Genomic DNA, 21,566 nt, shown 5'->3' with positions numbered 1-21,566 from the left:
AAAATATACAGCTGAGATGACAAAATCGTTTTGTTTGGATCAACGAAATCTTTCCCACAACAAAAAATTGGTTAGAATCAACAAAATATATTTATTTATTTCGTCATAAACAAACAAATATTTTGTTGGGACAATACAGTAGCGGATCCAGAGGGGGGGGGGGGGGTTAAGGGGCTCAAGCCCCCTCCAAAAGCATCTGGGTACACTATTGTTTTAGTGTTTGCCTTGATAAAGCCTAGCCTCAGCTGGGTCAAACCCCTCCCAAACCAAAATCCTGGATCCTCCACTGGGGACAAACAAACCTCACTGTCAATGATGAGTCGTCGAGAGACTACAACACTTACCCATGAACCTTTGTCGATACATTTTTAAACTGTTATTTTAAAACAGCGATGATTGATTGTGAAATGTTTATAAAAATACTGAAAATAGTAAAACATGTACTCATCTGGGATCCTGTTGTTCATATTGTTACTTAAATATTTCACATATTTACTTCTGGTGGAACCTAGTAAAACAGTTTGATTTGCCATTCATTTTGCAACTAATGTATTCACGTTACGATGGCTGGTAGATATCGCGTGCTTGGGAATAATTAACATAAATGATTTTGTTGAAATTTTACTACTTAGGTATTTCTGCTTTCAACGCGGACATCATGTTTAGCCGGGGACAGTATTTTAATAAAATACCGCTGACTAAAAAAGTTCGGCCTTATGAGCAATCGCTGTGACTATAAGAAGAAGCGGGAAATATTCCTGTAGCCATTGCTGTACAAACGGAGACTCGAACCCCGACAGAACCGTGAAGATGCTATAAACTGGAACGGTCTGTTCAGTAATTGTGTTTTCATCTTCAGCTTTCATAGAGCATGCAATATTTATACTTCAAATATTTTAATCCATCACCTACATTCATTAAACAATAATCTTAAAAATCTATTACTTTTATTACGACTAATTGTTATTCACAAATAATTAAAATCAACGAGTAATTATTTTTAACAATCAATTCTACATTTCAGATACACTTTAAACAAATGAATGAACGACTACTAAAAATTGTAAGGCTTAAATGACAATTATTCACTTAAGTAAAATGCTTTAAAATAATTTCAAATTAAAAAATTTGGCTCAAGCTAGAAAATATTACAAGCTATTGAAATGAGATGTTAAAAAAAAGTACAGATAATTTACCATGAAAACATGTTATAGAAACACATAGCGGGTGTCATGCAGAGGAAACATAATGGGAATGGTCAATAAAAGCAGTGAGTGGTTTAAAACTCTTATAAACAGCTACGAATCTGAGCTCGTAGAACAAATGTTATTGAAATTAATATAAAACGCTTAAAAACTTATGTGTATAGCGAAAGTGTTATTTTGATATAAATGTAATATGTTACTGATAAGCCAACTCGTAAATCGATTCTCTGCTATTACTGTTGTTATTGCAAAAAAAATAATACACTGATAATATTGCTAAGGTGTAATTTTCGTTACGTACTATTTTAGTCCTGCAACAACAATAATTACACAAACAGGTAACAAATAAAGCTACGGAACTCAAACTTCGGCAACATGTAAAGCTAACATCGTTGACTTGTACTGCGAAATTCTCAACAAATGTTATGGTTAACAACTTTCCTATGGTTACGAACGGAAGCTATTAAACAAGTGGTCCAATCAGCTGGCTGAGCGCACGTGGCGTGGCCATGCAAACAAGACGCGCAGTTAGTGTGCTCGCTGCGACAAGCGACGGTGAGCCGTGGTCGGCGTATGTGTCCGGCGAGCGCCGCTGAAAAGTACCTTCTCGTTGGACAAGTGGTCCACGCCGGCTCGCAGGTCGTTCAGTTCGGCGGCGAACTGTGCCTTGTCCTTTTCGGCTCTGCGGGGCACAAGCACGTATGTTCAGTGTTCGCTATCGGCCAGCGTGTCGCAGGTTGCGAGGGAACACACAACGTCGTGGCATTCCAGTCGGGTTGGGGTGGGACACGAGGTAACAGACAGTGTTTAGCGAGGGAAAACAACCACACTGACACATCACTGTTTGGGAGTTGTGTGAGCTCATACGTGTTTCGAGCCCTCCTGTGAAATTCTTTGCGGTGTTTTACACGGGTGCTCATGCATCAAAACAACTCCTGAACATTATCACAGTGGGCATTATAGATATTGACATTTTGCCAAACCTATTCATTGATGATGTCACTGCGATTAATAACGTAAGTGAATGGTCAGAAACAATGACTCGACTAGCAATTTCATAGTTACATATTATAGTTACTCCAGGTCACCAATTTGTTTTTTTTTTTATCTTGGGCCAATGCTTGGGTCACTGATAAATTAATAATTAATATAAATGAGACAGAACACCGATATAAGCCGTGTGCTGCCGACGATAGCTGTTCTCAAGCATCCATGGCATTATATTTTATTGCAGACTTTCTTTTCTCGGTGCTTGAAGAAACAGCAATTTGAAAACGCGACTCAGGAAAAAACTTCTAGTTCTGCCCATTGGGTAAGTCGTGTTCGCACCACGAGGCAGAATCGCTCGTCAGTTCGCCAGTGTGGTTGATTATCCTCGCCGCATCGGCTTCAGAACATCCCGACTGTCGTTCAGCGGAGACAGGGGTACAGTGGGTACACAGAGAGACAGGCAGACAAGAGAGAGAGAGAGACAGAGAGAGAGAGAGAGAGTGCTGCATGTCATGCTGCCGGATGCCCTGAAACAGTTCCTCGAGCAGAAGAAGGGCTCGGCGGGAGACGAGGGTCGCGGTGCCGGGGTGACCTCAAGTTTTACCTTGTCCCTCGTGAGGCCATCGACGGCGCCTCGCAGGTTGTTCAGCTCGTTGTAGATGGACGCGCGGTCGTGCTCCGCCCTACAAAATAACGTGAAAACACACCCCCCCCCGACTGACATCAGCTGCGAACAGAACAGTTGGGACCACTGCTTTTCCTGGTAGACGCCTTTCTTGACCACAGCGGCTCCTTGAGGCGCCGGGCTTACCACAAGCTCGTCATCACAGACTGGAATAAATGCACTGATGAAACAAAGAGTTCCTCAAGTAAATCATGTGATTAACATTTTTTATCATACATGACCTTCCACGAAACTCCAGATCTCTCATTCGACCAGTCTCCCTAAAATCATATTATTCACCCTACAAATTACACTTTCTAAAAGATGATTGATTTACCTTCAGAATATTAAATTCACCAGTTAAAAGTCAGCGCTGTTGTTCTCAACAAAAAAAAATCGTGAATTATTTATAAGCAAGGGCGCAAATCAGTAGGATTCGCGAGGGGGGCCCGCGGAAATTCTCAAAAACAAAATGGGGGTGGGGGTGGGTGGTTTTGGGCTCACGGCCCGAGAGTTTTGCGCATGGGTTTTAACCAAAAATCATCTCTGGATAGGATGCTTGTGTGTAGTACAATATTCGTATTTTGGACTATATGCATGCGATAAGCAGAAAACTATAATATATACAGAAATATTCCCAATAAACTCAGTTTTGACGTTTACGTTTATCCAACCCATTTCACAGTCGCGATTTTGCAAGCGCAAGTGGGCCCCCTCAGTGAGGGGCTTCTTAATTCAAAGGGGGGAGGGGGAGCTAAGCCCATGTATATAAGTTTCCATAGTAACAAGCAAATAAGATGTGGCTAGTATATATAGAAAAAAAATTAATTCTCAAGATTAAGAAAATACATCTCCTATTTACACCTTAAAGAACAAGGGAGCCGTTACAGTTGCAAACCCTCCAAAAGTAAACAACTAAGATACGTTTTGAAACGGCAACGATTTTTTCCCACGTGGCATGAAAGTTTCAAACACGTCTTAGTATAAACATTTCAGGAACATTGAACTTGTTTCACCATGGTGTCCAATACGTTCTTGAGATGTTTCCGGAACGGTGCACTCAATGTTGCTGCAATTATCTTTGAAAGATTTGTGCAATGGGCGTGCATGACTTGATGTAGGGCTTTTGGACATACGCCATTGCTAAGCACATGTATGTCTGTAGAAGAAAACTACAAAAAAAAACACAAAGACATACACAGATTGATTGTTTTGAAATGTTCAGGGTATTAATCTTAAGCCGTTGAATGGAATTGAATGACGAATTTAGTTTAATGTCAAATATGGAATTTGTTAAATTACCAGTTAAGGTAATAGATCATTTTATTAGTGATCGTTTTATTAGTGTAGAAGAAAACTACAAAAAAAAACACAAAGACATACAGACATACATGTGCTTAGCAATGGTGTATGTCCAAAAGCCTACATAAAGTTGCTGCAATGTTCCGGACAGGGCTGTGCGTGTGTGTGTGTGTGTGGGGGGGGGGGGGGGTTGAAGGGGGATGAGGAGGCGACTCACTTGGCCTTGAGCTTGTTGAGCTGGTCGATCTGCTCGCCCATCTCGGCGACGGCGTCGTTGTGCTTCTTGCGCAGGTTGACGAGCGTGCTCTCGTGCTGGATGTTGGCCTCCTCCAGGTCGCGGCGCAGCTTGGACAGCTCCGCCTCGCGCTTCTTGTTGAGCTCGATCTGGGCCGAGGTGGCGCCGCCGGCCTCCTCCAGGCGCTCGCCGAGCTCCTCCAGCTCGCGAGCCAGGTCGGCGCGCTGCTTCTCCGCCTGCGAGCCGTACACACGTCACCTCGTCGCCAGGTCGGCAGGGCTCGGGACACGGCTGGGCGAGGTACTATGCTGGGCATTGCCGATGGAACTTTGGAGCTTTGGAGCTGTTGCAGAATTTGGAGCATTTGGAGCTGTTGGAGCATTTGGAGCATTTGGAGCTGTTGGAGCATTTGGAGCATTTGGAGCTGTTGGAGCTTTTGGAGCATTTGGAGCTGTTGGAGCTGTTGGAGCTATTGGCGCATTTGGAGCTGTTGGAGCATTTGGAGCATTTGGAACTGTTGGAGCATTTAGAGCATTTGGAGCTGTTGGAGCATTTGGAGCATTTGGAGCTGTTGGAGCATTTGGAGCATTTGGAGCTGTTGGAGCTTTTGGAGCATTTGGAGCTGTTGGAGCTGTTGGAGCTATTGGCGAATTTGGAGCTGTTGGAGCATTTGGAGCATTTGGAGCTGTTGGAGCATTTGGACTCAAACACCCTCCCGATAAAACAACGGGGAGTGATCTCTAGCAGTTCTGTTCAAATTTATTGCTCTGGAATGTATAAACGAACTGGAATGTTTCTCCCACCCTACCCTGATAGGGCGCATATTTTGTGGAATGGGAACTTGAGGATGCCGGCCGTAGGTCGGAACAACCTCTGCCTAGTCAGGTACGGCGCTGAGGCGGTGACTATGCCGGGATGGTGGCCCCAGCCGCTGGTCATTGCCGAAGCTCTGACACCCTCCCGATCAAACAACAGGGAGTGATCCAAGGCAAGCTCTGGAATGTATATAAAGCGAATTGGAAGTTTCTCCCACCCTACCCTATGTGGGAGGGGAATGTGAGAATGCCATGATTGGCGGACGTCTGCGAGGGAAGTCGTTGCCTTTGTTTTTTTGGACCGAGCCACTCAGGACGTGTTTTGCTTCCGCACTGACTCAATGTGATTGGTATTGTAACAATCGATATTGACCTGAAAGGAAACTCGCCCAATCATGGGACGCAGACGATGCTACAGTGTTTTAACTTTCAGCTGGTCTGGGGATCTTTTCGCGAAATATGCATGCCCCTAACGCTTCCTACTCATCACCATTTGATCATGGTTCAGTTCATGTAAACTGTGCATTTCCCAACTTGTCCATTCCTCCTGGTGCAGAGAAGGGAAAACGTCAAAAATGTATAAACCTCATGGCAATAATGATAGAGAATAATTCTTATATTCTGCACATTACTACCTCATTGGAAAACATTTATCTGATGGAGCTTCCATAGTCATCGGATGCAAACAGTGACACATGGTTTGTCTACAAATTTTTGTCAAAATTAAAAAAAAAAAAAATGGGTTGTATTTTTACACAGCAGATATTTTAATACTTTAGCAATGAGATATCAAACATTACTGAATTGAAACTAAGAAATGCAAAGTGTTTCATTTAATAGAATGGTTGTCTATTATCACTATAATGGTCCATGGTAGGAAATACGAGTGTAAAAATTACTACTGCTTACCTTGGCACGTGCTTGTCGTTCTGCTTCAACCTCTTCTTCTAGCTCCTCTATCCTTGCCTGGAACAAGTTTCACAACCAATATTAACTGAGATATTTGAGAGTTACTTTGAACATGAAAATAATTGTACACCTATCAGGCTAACCATTGGCTTATTGATTTATGCTTTCAATATATGTCGTACGATTAAATTTTTAAGCATACAGATTTTCTTAAGTGTAACTTAATATGATGGAAATAATAAGTTAACATGACATTCTAAATATAATCCTGAAAGAAACCTTAAAAAATTATAGGTAACGTGCTTTACATAATTAAATGCAAACAATTGACATTAATTGAAAAAATATTTCTTTGGATTCTTTGCATAGGTCATGCAGCTTGCATTCTCACTTAATTTTGAAATCATGTTTCAGTCTACAATAAATTTATCTCTGAACATGGCGTTTAAAATGGACGAAACAGTACAGGTGATTTGCTATACATGAATTTTATTATAAACGCACATTTGAAAACGGTGCTTGTTCTCAATTCACAATAAATTATTGACAGTGATTGTGAGTTCAAGCGACAGTTTTCGGGAAATATAGACTCTCACACTAAGGTAGTTTCCCAAAATACATTTCGAGAACTTCTCCAGACGGAGGCAACCTGGAGCATCCCTTTTTCCCTTTCACCACACTTTCAACTGAAACCAGCCAAATGTGAGGGGTTAAATTAGATGGCCAAATTCTAAAGAAATATGGTTATTGCGTTTGTAAAATTCCACTTCAAGACAGCTGGTATTATTATTTTTTTTTTTTGGAAAATTGATCCAGATGTGTTTATTGGTTGAAACTTTCACCAAGAAAATTTATCAGACAAAGACAACAGAACAGCAACAGAATTATCCGAGTACAGAACATTCCAAATCATGGTTTTAGTAAAAGTTCCATGTGTTTCAGGAATAGCTATATTTAATGGTAGCAGAGAGAGTCGTGGATATAGAAATTAGGTTTAAAAAAAATCCCCTAATTTTTTCCCTCAAGGTAGTGAGCACAGGCTGCAAGATAACATATGGGATGCAAATTTGATTATGTAGGCGATCCGAGCAAGACTGAACGGTGTGAGACCCCTTTACAATTATTGCATTTGCCGAAACTTGATCCAAGTATCGAGGAGGGAAAGTGCGACGAGGGAGGGCACTCAAAGGTGCGCCCTGGGCCTCGTGGTCTCGTGAGCTGTGGCCAGGGCCGGCGCGTCCATACAGGCGAACTAGGCAACCGCCTAGGGCGCCAAGTAGCTGGGGGCGGCGCAGCACGACACACAACAGCTCATATCATATATGTTTAACGATTATTGAAACTAGATGAAAATGGATTTTTGTAACAGTTTGGAATGTTTATATTGATGTACGTAATTATTTTAAGTCCACGGTGACCTGTTTATGATTTGTTAGAAGTAAAAAAGTAAAAAAAAAAAACACAAGCCTGCTTACATTTGATTGTTGACAAAATCTTAGGCTTACGTGATGTATTTTGAGGCAAGGAATTTTTTTTTGGGGTGTCCGGCCAGAGGGGGGGGGGGGGGCTCTGGCTGTGGTGTCATGCTCGGGCGTGACCCGGGGGGGGGGGGGAAGAGACACCTGAAGATGCGCCACCCACCTGCAGCTCCTTGATCTGCTTCTGCAGCTTGGACACGAGCGACTGCTCGTCCTCCAGCTTGGCGGCGAGGGACGAGATCTCCTTGTCCTTGCGCTGGATGGTCTGCTCCAGCTCCTTCTTGTTGCGCTCCAGGTCGGAGACGGCCTCCTGCGTCAGCTTCAGGTCTCCCTCCACCTTCCTCTTGGCCTTCTCCACGTCGCCGCTGCAACACGAGCGCGACACCCCAGTTCCATCAGCGCTGTGTTTGACGAATTACACTGAAGGGCGCCGTCTGCCCGAGAACACACACGGCGCGCAGAGCTTCAGGAAGAAAAAAACGCGATTTAAAAACTACTCAGGATATCCGAGTGGGGTCTACTTACAAAAAAATAACACTTAAGGATTCGCTGAGAGCCTAAAAGTACTTTTAAACTGTATTTTTAAAACAGTCAAAATTGCTAAAACACGTGTTTTCAGTGTAATTTTTAGGTGTAAAACAATCGGTACAGATTCTTGGAAGCACTTACAAGCCTTGCATTACACCTTTATCTTCATTTATCTACCGTATAATGTTACGGTCACCGCTCCAATTTCATAGTAATCCTGTGACGACGAGAAGACTGCGCGCAAGTTCAGAGCTTTGCGCTTAGAGGCTATACGCGCGTATCATCCCGTCTCAATAACAAACATACACCCCGACCAGACGGACTCCTTAAATGGAACTTCTAGCAGTCGAGCCTGCTGAAAAATGCCAAAAATGAAACTAAAACTTATTTTATCTTACACTTTTTGCAAACGACGAGTTGAAACCATTTAGCAAGAATTCAAAAAAAATTTCGGATCAGATGGAATAAATTATAAACGCGATAAGTTTGGGGACCACAGCAAAGCATACTAGTTATAAAAAACTCTACGGACTTGCCAATTACGTTGATTTTTGGTTATATTGGCAAAGGATCGAAATAAAATAGTTTTAAGTAATTCCTGTTCGCCCTCAATGCATCTGGGAAAGATTCATTTGAAAACATTATTATGATTAGATGTAGGATAGAAAGCAAAATGAGCTATACTTGAGGAATTGGAAAGTTTTATTTTCATGTACGAGAGAATTTGTGTGGGCCACATGTAAAGATTTCGATTCCATTTCTGTGGAAAAGGAAAATGAATGGATTTGCATGGCACAGTTATGTGCAGAGGATTAAGATGACGTGACGTCTGAGATAGAAGTGGACTCGGAATCTCTTTTGGCTATCACTTCGGGGCTTGTGAGCTGAGCCAAACATGAGGATGGAAATGGAAGCAATGATCCTTACCACTCAAGGGTGACGCCGCAACTATCAAAACCCGCAAGGTACTATCCATACACAAAAAAGAAACTGTTCTCAGACAATATTCCGCCACATAAGGACGTGAATACCTTTTGGGAATCGGCGCACCCTAGATCATTAGAACTGTACGTAGCGAATCCACGAAAAAACTTACCGGAGTTTCTTCTCACGCTCCAGAGAGTCCTCGAGTTCATCAAGAGTTTGTTCGAGCTTGGCCTTGACCTTGTTGAGGTGGTTGACCTTGTCCTCAGCCGCCTGGGAATGGTAAACAATATCGCCCAGTTAGTGACAAACAGTAGACAACCGCTCTCAATGAACCCTTTCAGTCAATTCATCCGCTGAAGCGGACCTTTCATAGCTCACTGATGTTTGGAGTTTATCAAAACCTGAATACGTGGGTCATGGCGCACATTATAATTAGAGCTTTGTGAATTGTCAAAGTGTGACTGAAAAGGTTAATCTGCAGACTCTAACTTCCTTCATTCGCTATTTCGAAAGAAAAAAAAAACACAAATTAATTTTTTTAAAAATGAATGTTATAAGTTCAAAATAATTTAGCCACATTGCAGATTTAGCTATGCATAGAGAATAATTTGGAAAATGTCTGAGAATAAGCAACTAAAGATTGGTCTACATGATAGCTACATAACAAAGTCCCCCCCCCCCCCCCCACGCGGACGAACTTGAACAATTTTTTTCCGGCATTCATTGACGCATGGAAACCCGCACAGAGTGCCTTAATTTGCAACATGCGACACACGTGTTACGATGGACCAGCTGAAGCGCCCGGCAGGAGGCTAGCAGCAGGCCGAGGACGGCAGTTGGACGTACCTGGAGCTCCTCCGCAGTCTTCTGGGTGGTCTCGCCCTGGTTCTTCTTCTCCTTGTTGAGCTTGTTGATGAGCTCGTCCTGGTGGGCGATCTCGTCGTTCAGGTTGCGGATCTGGTGGTCCTTCGTCGCCTTGTCTGCCTCCGACTGCGTCGAGAACACACGGCAGAGAAGAAAATAGTGAAACAGATTAAGATTCCTCAGTGAAAATACCACTTAGCAGTGGAGATGATTACCAATTATTAACGTCGTGTTTCAGCTTGCGAGGAATAACAGTATCTAGTTTTTCACCCCACAGCAATTTTAACGTACAACAAATATTAGTTTCTAATTATCTTATCTTGTACTGGGCTTAGCTCTTGTCATAAACTGTTTAAGAAGTAAATACACGGAAAATTTAAATTGTTCTCGACATTTAAAAATATTCTTGAGCTTTACAATTCCATTACTCGTCAAAACAAGGAAATAAAGAAACCGTTCATTGCTTTATTTTTGCATATGTTCAAGTGGGTATGTTCAAATAAAAAGAATTTGAATTAATCATATAAATATGAGCATTCCAGGGTTTTGAGGAAACCTAATTTTTATTGATTAAATGAATGGAACACTAAAAAATAAAGAGTTTAAGAAGAAGGATACACACGAACGGTTAACACCAAAGTGTTTAACACACGATATCATACTTCCAGTACATGCTGGGACTGGCATTTAAAATTTACCGTTAAGTTCATAAAATTTAATGACTCTTTTAGAAGGAATTTTTTTATAAACAATTAAAATTGTTATAGTACGAACTTATAAAACAATTATTGGACACTCTTTTAAATTTCTCTTAAATTCGTTTGAACACAAGTCCTCTAAAGTAAACGCGAACGTAAAGAAACGTAAAGACTGATTTTTTGAAAAAAAAAATTGTTTTATGATTTATAATAAATGATTATTTTTGAAAATAGCGATAAATTATTTTCAATTAAGTACTTCACGTACGGGAAGTAAACTAGAATAAACTTGAATAATTGAGAGTCTGATTGTTGTGCGTTACGTCGTTTTTCCTCCAAAGTAAAAGTAAGTTATTGCGTTGAATTATTTGAACACAGGAGATTTTTTTTTAAAAATAAATGTACGTAACTGCAAACATGCCCGCTCGATATGGACACGAAATACGCAAAGCAGAAGAACAACGAACGTGTTTCACGAACAACCCTCAAGGGTTCCGCCTTCCCGGGCACACATACGGTGCGCAGAGCTTCAGGAAAAACAACGCGATTTCGAAACTACTCAAGATATCCCAATGGGGTCTGCTTACGAAAAGCATTTAAGAGTTCGCTGAGGGCCGAAAAGTACTTTCGATTTTGGATTAAGTTTTTAAGCTGTATTTTTAGAAGAGTTAAAACGGCTAAAATGCATGTTTTCAGAGTAATATTTAGGCTTAAAACAACCGGTACAGATTCTTGAACGCACTTAAGGGACTTACATTACACCTTTATCGTCATTTATCAGCCATATAATGTTACGGTCACCGCTCAAAATTCACAGTTATCGTGTGACAACGAGAAGACTGCGCGGCAGTTCAGAGCCTTGTGCTTAGAGGCGATACCGCGCTAGAAATACCAGTGAGAGTCGCGCTTATCATCCCGCCTCGCTAACACACATACACCCCTGACGAGGCTGTCGACGGCGAACCCCACCTTCTGCAAGGACAGCTCCAGGTCTTCGACGTCCTTCTTGAGTCCGGACAGTTCCTGCTCGAGCTTCTTCTTGGACTGGAACAGCTGGTTGCGGGCATCTTCCTCCTGCTGCAGTCTCTCCTGGACTTCCTGCGAGGGGACAAGGAGCAAGGGGGGGTCACACCCTCCTGGCGTCGCGCGATTCAGAACACGCCGCGTTGCTTTTATAAAACACCCAATCCGACGGGCGATGATAAAAACCCCCGGGCAGCCGAAGCCTGTGTCACGCAACGTGTCTCAAAAGAAGTGCGCCAGGTGTACCAATTTCCCGAAAATTTCCCCCTGCAAGAACAACCTCCTCCGATGTTTTAATTACAAACTCTGTCCGAGGCAGGACCACTGCGGCGGGAAGACACTTCAGTCGAAACGTGAGACACACGTTGCGTGAACCAGACTGTACGGAGCACTCCTCAGTCCCAGCCTCACCATGCCAGATATCCTCAGCGGGCGTCGAGACCACAGGACTACGCCTCCTCCTTCTCCGCCCGTCCGCACAACTCCGAGGGCTTATTCCCCACCCCCCCTGGCAAACAGTTCTGGGAGCTGTTTCACCTATAAAAACCGCTGCTACGTAAGCAGTGCGCGTCACGTGATTTGCTTACCCGGCCAGTCATGCGTCGCGCATTCGTTAACTCCGTGGAGCCAAACATAAACCCCCGCCTCCCCCCCTCCTTACCGCTACTTTTCCAGAAAAAGTTTGCTCTTGAAATTTTTTTTACCCCCATCCCCTAGCGTAAACAATTTACAGTTTAATATCCCCGGCGCGTGTATTTTGGAGACATGTTTAAAACTTGCCGATGTTTTCTTTGCCCTGGAAGCCAATTGCGAAATACACGCTTCTGGACCGAAAAAAAAAGCGCGCTTCTGAATTTCTTCAGTGGAAAGGAAAGTGTAATTTTGGAGCTTTCTTATTTTGCAAACTGACCATTTAGAAAGAACGTCATGCTCGTTGCGTATTAATAATAAATATAATTATTTCCAGGTTAGCTTTTAAACACGATATTATCCCGCTTTTACTAGAAATTGTTTTCTCTAGCTCAACTATACATAGAATGGAATTGCAATGTAAGAAATTCTTGCTAACATTTCCAAATATTGGAAAATTTCCCATACGCATATGATAAATTTATAATGCATTTGATATTTCCTGAAAGTATTTAGGAGTGATCCCATGGATTCTACTACCTGTTACTGAAACAGACCGTATTTTTTTTTTTTTTTTTAAGTTTCAAAAATTGAAGGGAAAAAAAGCAGTTAATTTTATGTTTTAGTGAAATTATCTCAGTAAAGCTAAGGAAGTATAATGGTTATATATTTTCCCCTTATAATAAACATCAGCGAGTGAAAAGTAGTTAAGTAGTATATATTTGTTTGCAAATTATTTTGGTTTTCTGTTAAGAGAATTATTTAATATTAAAAAAAATCAAAGCAGATACAAATAATAAATAACAAATTAATCCTACATTTTGTTGGAATTTCAATTCAGTAGCATCAACAGTTTTCGAGTTACATCCCTTCACACAGACGGACAGATTTATTTTTAACGTTTTGTTTAGGTACATTTTTTAAGGACACAAATTTTATCGAGTTAATCAAATAACTTTTTGATAAATAGTAGTAACAACACTATTTACAATAATAGCAGCAAAAACAGTAGGTAGTATTATAAGACAAATCATAATTATTATGTATTTTTGTTATTTTCTATTATTTAAATAACACGAGATAAAATACTAAGTTACTTATGAGTTTCTAGAAACATGTATTTTGAAAATATAAAAAAGTAAGTTAAAACTTCTATTAGTTCGTACTAAAATTATTAATAAATAAATATTGAAATAATTAAAAATTTAAAATCATTAAGACAACTGAACAAAAATAATTACGTAGTATAAACCTAATACAAAATGACCTGGAAAATCACAGGCAGGCATTGCAAAGTACGTGATGAGTTTTGGGAAGCAGGCCAACGCACACAGATAAGAGCGATTGTTGCTTGTTTGCCGTGTCAGTCGGCGCGGCTGTCGACCCAACAGGCGCACGGCCCGGCGAGCCTCAGAGACGCGGAGGCCAGAGGGGAACAAGGAGAACAACAACAGCAGGAGCGACGCAGTTTATTTAACCTCGGTGGCGAGAGAACCCTCCCCCCGCCCCCTCCCCCCCCCCCCCTCAGGAACGTCACCGCGGCCGAAGCAGCGGAGGAATGTATATTTTTCCCTCCCGAGGAGAATGCGTCAGGACGGCGGACCGCGAACGCGACCCTGAGTCAGCGGGCTAAAATTACGCGACTTCCAGGCAGGACGGAAGAGAGAAAGAAACAAGTTTTCGGAGCGCACCCGGGGCGAGTTCAGAAAGGGTTCCGCGAACGAAGCTCTAACGCTCCCGGTTGGATGCTCTAAAAGGAGTAGTGGCCTGTGCCATTTAATAAACAGAGACAAGATTTTATGGTTATTTTCGTTTCTAAAACAGAAGATTTCGGTGTTACTGTATTTTATTTTTACAAGAAAAAACTTTTTTTAATACTTGCTCCACCAACATAACGACAAAATTTATATTCTGAATTTTTGCAGTAAAAATAATTTGTAATAAATTGGTCTAAAGCAGATGCATTCTACGCTATAAAAATAAATCAGCGAGCATTTGTGGTTGAAAAGAGATCCAATAAGAGACGCACAATAAAAAAAATACATTTTTTTGTGATCCACGCTCTTTGGTACAATTTTTCTTTCTTCCGAAAGTGACATTCCTCGATTTTTTTTTAAAAAAAAAATTAATGCTGACTTTTTTTTAATGATTTGAAATAAGTTTTGGTTAAATGCTACTTATTTCCATTATATAACGCGCATTGCGGTACTATATGGTGTATTAATTTGCATTTGGGTGTCAGGCGGTGTTTTGACATTTTTTTCGGTGTTATGTCGGTTTTATCGCAATCTACAATATAATTTTGTTCCAAGCCATAACTCCTTCAGATCGAAACTCACGCAGGATAAAACCCACCGGAGATTTATTTTTACAGTAATTTGTATAACAATATAAATTATAGGTTTAGCTAAGATAATTTTTTTTTTTACCGTCATGATGTCGGTATCGTATATTTTAAAGATATATTATATCAGTACTGCACATGCGGCTAAATCTTTGCATATAAACTTTTTTTTTCGTTGATTTTTATAAATATTAAAATGGGTAAAATTGTCTGCATTAACAGGCCAAGTGCTAAATGTTTTTAACTTATTATGCAGGAAATTTTCTTCAGTGGGTTTATTGTTATCTCCTGCCATCTACGAGACTGATGTGATGACAAAGGCATGGAGCTGTCGTGTATTGGTTGCTAGTGTACACGGGATTATCTCTTTGGTGGTAAGAAGTAAGGGTGTTGGTGTGTGCTATAATGAGAACGACAACTTAGTCCCCTTTCCTATCTCCACAGAAAAAAAACCTTTTGGTTACAAGGAAGTTTAACAATAATTCCTTGTAAATGTGTTGGTACTATGTTTATTTAGTAATATTTACTACACGATGGAATTTTTTTCGAGTCACCCTAGCGAGATATTTTCTAGATACTAAAAAAAAATTATAGTATTCTGGCCTGTAAATTACTAACGATTCGTTTTTCTATCAAACTGCAGAAGAGTTCCCTTCAAACACGAAACAGACATTCACTCCATAGACCAGGGGTCGGTAGACTTTTATGTGCGATGAGCCAAATATTAAAAGTAAACAGACTCTCCATTTTTTTTACAGAACCGCAAAATGTACTTTATCTGTGTCTATACGGGACTTTAAGACGATAAAAAAAAAAAAAAAAAAAAAAAAACGAGATAAAATCGAAATATTTCATTTACAAAATCCAAACATAAGGTCTTAAAAATAAAGGCTGTTTAGGAAAAAAAATATAAATGTAAAAAGAAATTTGTGGTAGTCATTAGTCTACTATAAAAAATGTAAACCGAAGTTGTTTTTAATAAAATTAATTATTAAATAAAAAAAAGCACCTGGCATGGTAGGGTGCGAACGCGCAGGTCGAGGACATGCGTTGTGATTGGGCCGTTTGATTTTGTTCGGTACAATCTAAAAAAAAAAATTATACTTTTACAAGGGAAATTCTTGGAAACCCTGTTGCCAAGGATATTATTTCTTGCAAAACTACAAGGCAGAGCCTTGCAAAATCTCACATGGTACAAAGCTCTGCCTTGTAGTCTTACAAGTAATATACTTGGCAAACAGGTGTTTCCAAGGATTTTCCTCGTAAAATATACAAAAATTTCTTTCAGTGTATTTTTTTTTGTGGTGTGGCGTCGCAGTGAGCTGCAGAGCCCGCAAACCGCCTGCCGTGGTCAGCTCGGCGCGGCCGGCGGGTCGTGTTGTGGTTGGCAAGCCTGGCGGGACGCTATAAGCGGGTCCAGGTGTCTCGCCTGGAGCAGGGAGGGGGAAACCAGCGCGCGGCCAAGGGTGTCGGGTGTCGGCCGAGCGGTAAATATAGCCTCGCGAGAGATGGCGCTGGAGGCCGCTCGGCCAGTGGCGCGCGCAGTACAGTCACAGGGAGGGGCGAGTCGAAGCGCGCGTCACGTGGATTATTTGGGCTTTTTTTTTATACAGTGATCCAACATGCCTTGTTGTCGTTTGTATGACGTTACTTAGGTATAAGGCCAGTTACTGCATAGCCCTCACGATAATTAGTTTTTATGGTTGCAAGTTTTGTCACCAAATACTTACTACGTGTTAGCTGCGTGACGTTTTATCTTTGTTGGACGCACTTGGTGAGTGTCCACTGACCACGTTTGTGACGAGACGTATGAGGCCTGTTCCTCAAAGAGAAACCGCACCACAAATAATTTTCAATCTTTTTTTATTTTAATTATCTTATCAATTCTTAATTTATAAATAAAAGTAGTTTAAAAAAATGTAATTTCAATATTTTATTTTTTTCAGGATTTATTTAGGAAATTTCTCTAAAATTGAGTTTTTTTTTGGGTCCGCACAACAGGTTCAGCCTAGTCGTTCCACAGGCCCTAAACACGGCCGTGCTGAACAGAGATCATCGGGAACGATTTAACAGGAACAGTCCTCAAGTAACAGAAATGACGAAGAAATGAAAATCAAACAAATGACATGGCGGTGTGACCGAGCCTCGGTGTCTGGTCTGAGAAGGAGGGGGGGGGGGGGGAGCTCGGTGAGGTGCACTCGGCAGCTCACGGCGTCGACCGCCACGTTTCAAACTTGCGGAAAATTTGGAAACCGGCTGGAGGTGAGAGTATCTGCCGCGCGGGAAGTTGGAGGGGGTGGGAGAGGAGGTAGGAGGTGAATTGTCAGAATTTCAACCAAATTACTAAGTTCTCCGATTTCTTAAATGTCGCTCACAGTTAATGCACACGTGCATCATTTCATTTAACAACTTAAAAAAAAAAGAAGAACCATGCTTTAGACACAGGTTGACTTCAACAGTCGTGGCCTTCTGTAATAACTAATAAATCATCTCTAGTCACCCACTTGGAATAATCACGCATTTCCTAATAATGATTATATGCTGGAACCTGTTAACTACTTATATAAAACAAGAGCTACAAAATATTTTTCTCCTCGTATGAATACCTAATTAAAACAAAAACAGATCCAAAAATGGCGGGAATTAATGGTTCTTAAGTTACAAATTATTTCATCACTCGTGCTGAAACGATGTAAAGACTGGGACTATGAACTTGCAGAGTTGCACTCCTAATGTAGTTACGTAGGTACCTAATGCAAAATGTCGCTCGCGTGTTTTGGAGGCAGTTATATTTCCGTGTCGTCGGACTTAGGCTTAGCAAAGCTGGACCATTCGACATTCCCGTGAATGTGCAGTTCGGAACACCTTTCAAAAATAAAACTTACGTGATTGCCTGCCACTTAGTTGAAGTTAGTTACTTCATGTTTTATTAAACTGAGAAACTTTACCTTTGAAAAAAAACACTGTGATTCGTATTACCATTCAGTTTGAATTAGACACTGAAATCAGCCAGTAATTAAAATTTTACTATACAGCCTTTATAAAACAAGCATACTTTTTTAAAATAATATTCAGCTGATTTATAGTACTTTTTTTAAAAAAAATCTGAATTAATTATTTAGGGGTTTTCTCACCAAATATGGAATAAAAAAAATGTATTAACATTGACTTTTGCGAGTCAAATTAATACACACATGTTTTTTTGTAAGTAGTAGCCATTCCATGTAGATATCTACAATCAAGAAAATCTTGCTGTTAAATTCCTCAGGTTTACTTTCACAAGTACTTGTTTCAATTCTCTTTACGAAGCACATAATTCTAGGCGTTCGAAGGCATATGTTAAATCTCTGATAAAAAACCCATAGTATACAGACAGCGTTTCTCTCCAAACAGATTTGAAAGGCACAAAATAAGACATACTGGTTATCCCCTTGTGTATAGGCAATGGTCAAAGCGGACGTGTTCTACGGGCTTGCCTGATCACTCTTTGCCAGGCTACTTCGAGGAGGCCAATATGCGAGGGATATTCGTAAAGTAAGCTTCATTTGGTCATTAAAATTAACAAACTCGTGAGAAAACGTTGATATGGATAGTTTTAGTTTACTTAATATCTACTTCGCATTTCTACATAATCGCCATTCAGCTCCAAGCACTTTTCGCAACACTGCACCAATATATTTAACCCCATCATCATAGATGTTCGCAGCTTGGAAATTAAACCAGCTGTAATTGTTTAGTCAGTTGCAATAAATCAACCTAAATCACGCCCTTTTCGCCCCAAAAATAACGCCTATGACAATTTAAAGAAGGAATTATACTTGAAAAGTTTCTGGCTTTAACCAGATTCCGCTTCTACCATTATTCTAATTGTTACAGTCAGAACATTGCAATTGTAGAATTATCTGACAACGAATGCAGGTTAACGATTACGAGAGTTCATTTATAAAAGAAATTAAAAAAAAAAACGTTTTGCGAGTTTGCATGTTAACCTCATTGGAACAGTCTGAAATGAAAAAGAAATCACGCCAGTTAAGAATATAAATGGCTCACGAGTCACAAGCTTGTGAAAAACGGACATATAAACAGCCAGAGTAGCAAAAACATTAGGGTTCAGTGCGGATATTTTGGTTTGGAATAAAACAAGAGAAAGTCTCAACCAATGGAGGTGCCTGGTGGCCTTGAAATCTCATGCACGTTCGTCTGAACAATTTTCGCTAGACTCCATATCTTCTTTCTCTCGTAATTATTTAGCTAACGTATTTTGAAAGTTCTGTTAAGAGTTTTTTTGAAAATGCTCTAAAAATGATATCATTTTAACTTATTAAAATGTGTTCAAACCTGTTCGGTGCATCCCAAATCAACGCACCAGATAGGGGAACATATAGGCTGAGTCCAAATGCACTCTCTTACTTTCTCACCTCCCCTAGGTAAAATTAACCTGCTCGAAATATTTTTTTTCGTGGAAGGTGTTTCGCGGGTTGGCGCCGCGGCTTGTAAACAACTGGGAAATTATGTTCGAGTTCGGGTAAACTGTTTAAAAGGTGCGGCTCCCGCCGATGAGGGAAAGCATACTGCGAGGTATTTTTAACCACGCAGAATTTACTTCTCCAGGCAGGGAAAAAAAATTCTATAGCAAACGCCAAGCATCTTTATGACTTTTCAGTTTATTTTCCCCTCCAGAAGTGAGTAAGAAATTATCCATCGACACCACGGACGTGGGGAGATCAACAAGAAGTTACTTGGGCCTATAAACTAGCAAACCATAGTTATACTAAGTAATTTTAAGGTGCGTAAGGCGGCCCTTTGTAAAAATGATGAATATAACAAAAACTTTAATTTAATATACACGAAATTTCTATTAAAAATTTAATTTATTTTAATATTGTACAAATGAAAATGATTTCTTATATATAAAGAAATTAAGTTACCAAAAAAGAATACAATATACATATTCAAAAGGGCGTAATTACAAAAAATCAAATCTGCCATAAATACTTTTGGGCATACAAACATATATTGTATACATAAAAATAAAAATGTCAAAGGTTTTTTTAATAAAATTATAAACTTTAAAGATATAAGCATATTTAACACAATAAAGACAAAGATTTTCAAAAGGGCATAAGTATAAAATTTTAAATATCAGGAAAAGATTCCCAGTAACGCAAAATTAGGTGTTTACAAAGGGAAACCTTTCCAGCATTTTTCGTTTAGAGTTAAACTTTCTGAGATATAAGTTATTTAATTATTATAAGCATAGTTTTTCAGATGGCGCATTTTTAATCATTAAGGCATTTTACACTTATGTAGCTGTATTTCAAATGTTACTCTATTGTTACTCTACCATTTTCTATTTTATACTTATCTCTATGGAGCAGGCTAATATTTGTGCTTTATGATAGGCTTGTTTCCAAGGAGTTTCAGAGTGAATGAGTCAGTGATGATATATAGGATTTTGTTTGGTAAGGATAGTGTTTAAGATGGTAGGTAGCTCATTGCCGTGAGTGACTGTGCACTCATACCCTCCCTCCTCAGATAGAACCCTAGGTTCCGGACCACATGTGGTCCTGATTTCTCCCAGGGCAGGCAATCAGCTAAGCAACCTCTTCACCTGCTCCACAACTGCTATGTATTTATATATTGACAATCATGTAGTTTGAAATTTTCTACAGTATTCAATGGTTGGGCCAATCTCAATAGCTGAATTTCATTATAGATGGTTCTCTTTGGATTGTTATTAAAATTACCTATATAAAAAGAGAGCCGAGTATTAGTTATGCGTACATCAAGTGTGAAAGGCATTAAATCAAGCTTATTTATGATAAGAAAATGTAACAATATATTAACATGTAATTGTTTTATAACATGCGTGCGTGTTCCTCCAAATCAGGCACCCTACGAACTTTGGTGCCTGGGACACATGAGCCAAATTATTAACCCTTATTGACACCTCCCTTATTCCTGAAGATCCGGATGCACGTGAACAAGGTGTCACACTCACATCTACCGAGTAATACGTGGCAGCGTCGGACCTTTATCAGGAGGGGAGAAGTTCCTCTTGGCCCCCTTAAACCTACGAAGCAACTGCTGCCAGCACGAGTCCTACTTCGACCATGTCCTGGGCCTTCAGAGGCAACCTCAGGGGTAACCAGTCATGTAACGGATCAGTCCATGGCACACCTAACATGTCACTACGCTATTGGGGTTCCCGATCTGTTTACTTGAGGTATAAACTGCACACGGGAAAGGCACAAGAACCAGAGAGTCACCTTGGACACATCAGGAACATCCAACCAGGTCAAAGTTGGAAAGCCCGAGGAGATGTTACCAGAAGTTAAACCCGGCACCATCCTCCCCTACGGCCATTCCTTAGAATTTATTTACATCAGGATCCCAGGATTTCAGACCAAACGACACGAGGGCCCGGTAATCCTAACCGCCCCGCAATCGGACCTAATAGCCACTACATTATGCCCGTGGTTCAAGAGAAAAATTGCGTCCAGGACGAGTAAACGTGTTCATCATCCAAGTGCAGGAATACTTGTAATGTTACAGTACCTGAAGACCATTTCGGACACTCCTAACGCGCTCTACCATTAAGCACGGAGACATGAGATAGCTTGCCTAGATCCGAGAGGCTAACACCACAGGCGTACAGCACCAATACCCATTCGGTTTCTGGCACCATGAATTCCTAACTGCCCCTGACCCTCCACTCAGTCAATTTTCCTGGTCTGGCCAGTTTTTCCTGGTTTCCTTCCAGAAGCAGTACCGGACAGAATCATCATTAATCGGGAGGGGAGCGTCTTTCGGGGCAACCTTCAGCATGTGGGTTGCAGACACTGCCACTCAAGTCCAACCTCAAACGACCAGTGCCGTTGGAGAAGCTGAGGTTCAGGCACGAGTGCAGCTGGACCGCCAGGTCGTGACTAAGACCGCGCGGAGGTCTCGGGC

General features: G+C 40.7%; 1 protein-coding gene across 50 annotated transcripts in view; it reads right to left on the bottom strand.

Annotated features, from left to right (window-relative positions):
- LOC134532697 (myosin heavy chain, muscle) overlaps positions 1–21,566 on the bottom strand; it is a 113,709-nt gene that overhangs the window by 14,589 nt on the left and 77,554 nt on the right. For 33 of the 50 annotated variants that reach the window (XM_063369415.1, XM_063369413.1, XM_063369427.1 and 30 more), the window contains exons 24-30: positions 11,585–11,713; positions 9,900–10,043; positions 9,223–9,323; positions 7,762–7,963; positions 6,121–6,177; positions 4,379–4,632; positions 1,809–1,887 (exon numbers count right to left, since the gene is read on the bottom strand). In XM_063369415.1, the coding sequence (XP_063225485.1) occupies positions 1,809–1,887; positions 4,379–4,632; positions 6,121–6,177; positions 7,762–7,963; positions 9,223–9,323; positions 9,900–10,043; positions 11,585–11,713 (966 nt within the window). Of the gene's footprint in view, positions 1–1,808; positions 1,888–2,799; positions 2,879–4,378; positions 4,633–6,120; positions 6,178–7,761; positions 7,964–9,222; positions 9,324–9,899; positions 10,044–11,584; positions 11,714–21,566 lie in introns of all 50 variants that reach the window. The other 17 variants (XM_063369430.1, XM_063369453.1, XM_063369456.1 and 14 more) reach the window with 1 other exon arrangement.

The sequence above is a fragment of the Bacillus rossius genome, chromosome 6, assembly GCF_032445375.1.
Source record: "Bacillus rossius redtenbacheri isolate Brsri chromosome 6, Brsri_v3, whole genome shotgun sequence".
NCBI classification, from domain to species: domain Eukaryota; kingdom Metazoa; phylum Arthropoda; class Insecta; order Phasmatodea; family Bacillidae; genus Bacillus; species Bacillus rossius.
This window is presented reverse-complemented; position numbering and strand designations above follow the sequence as displayed.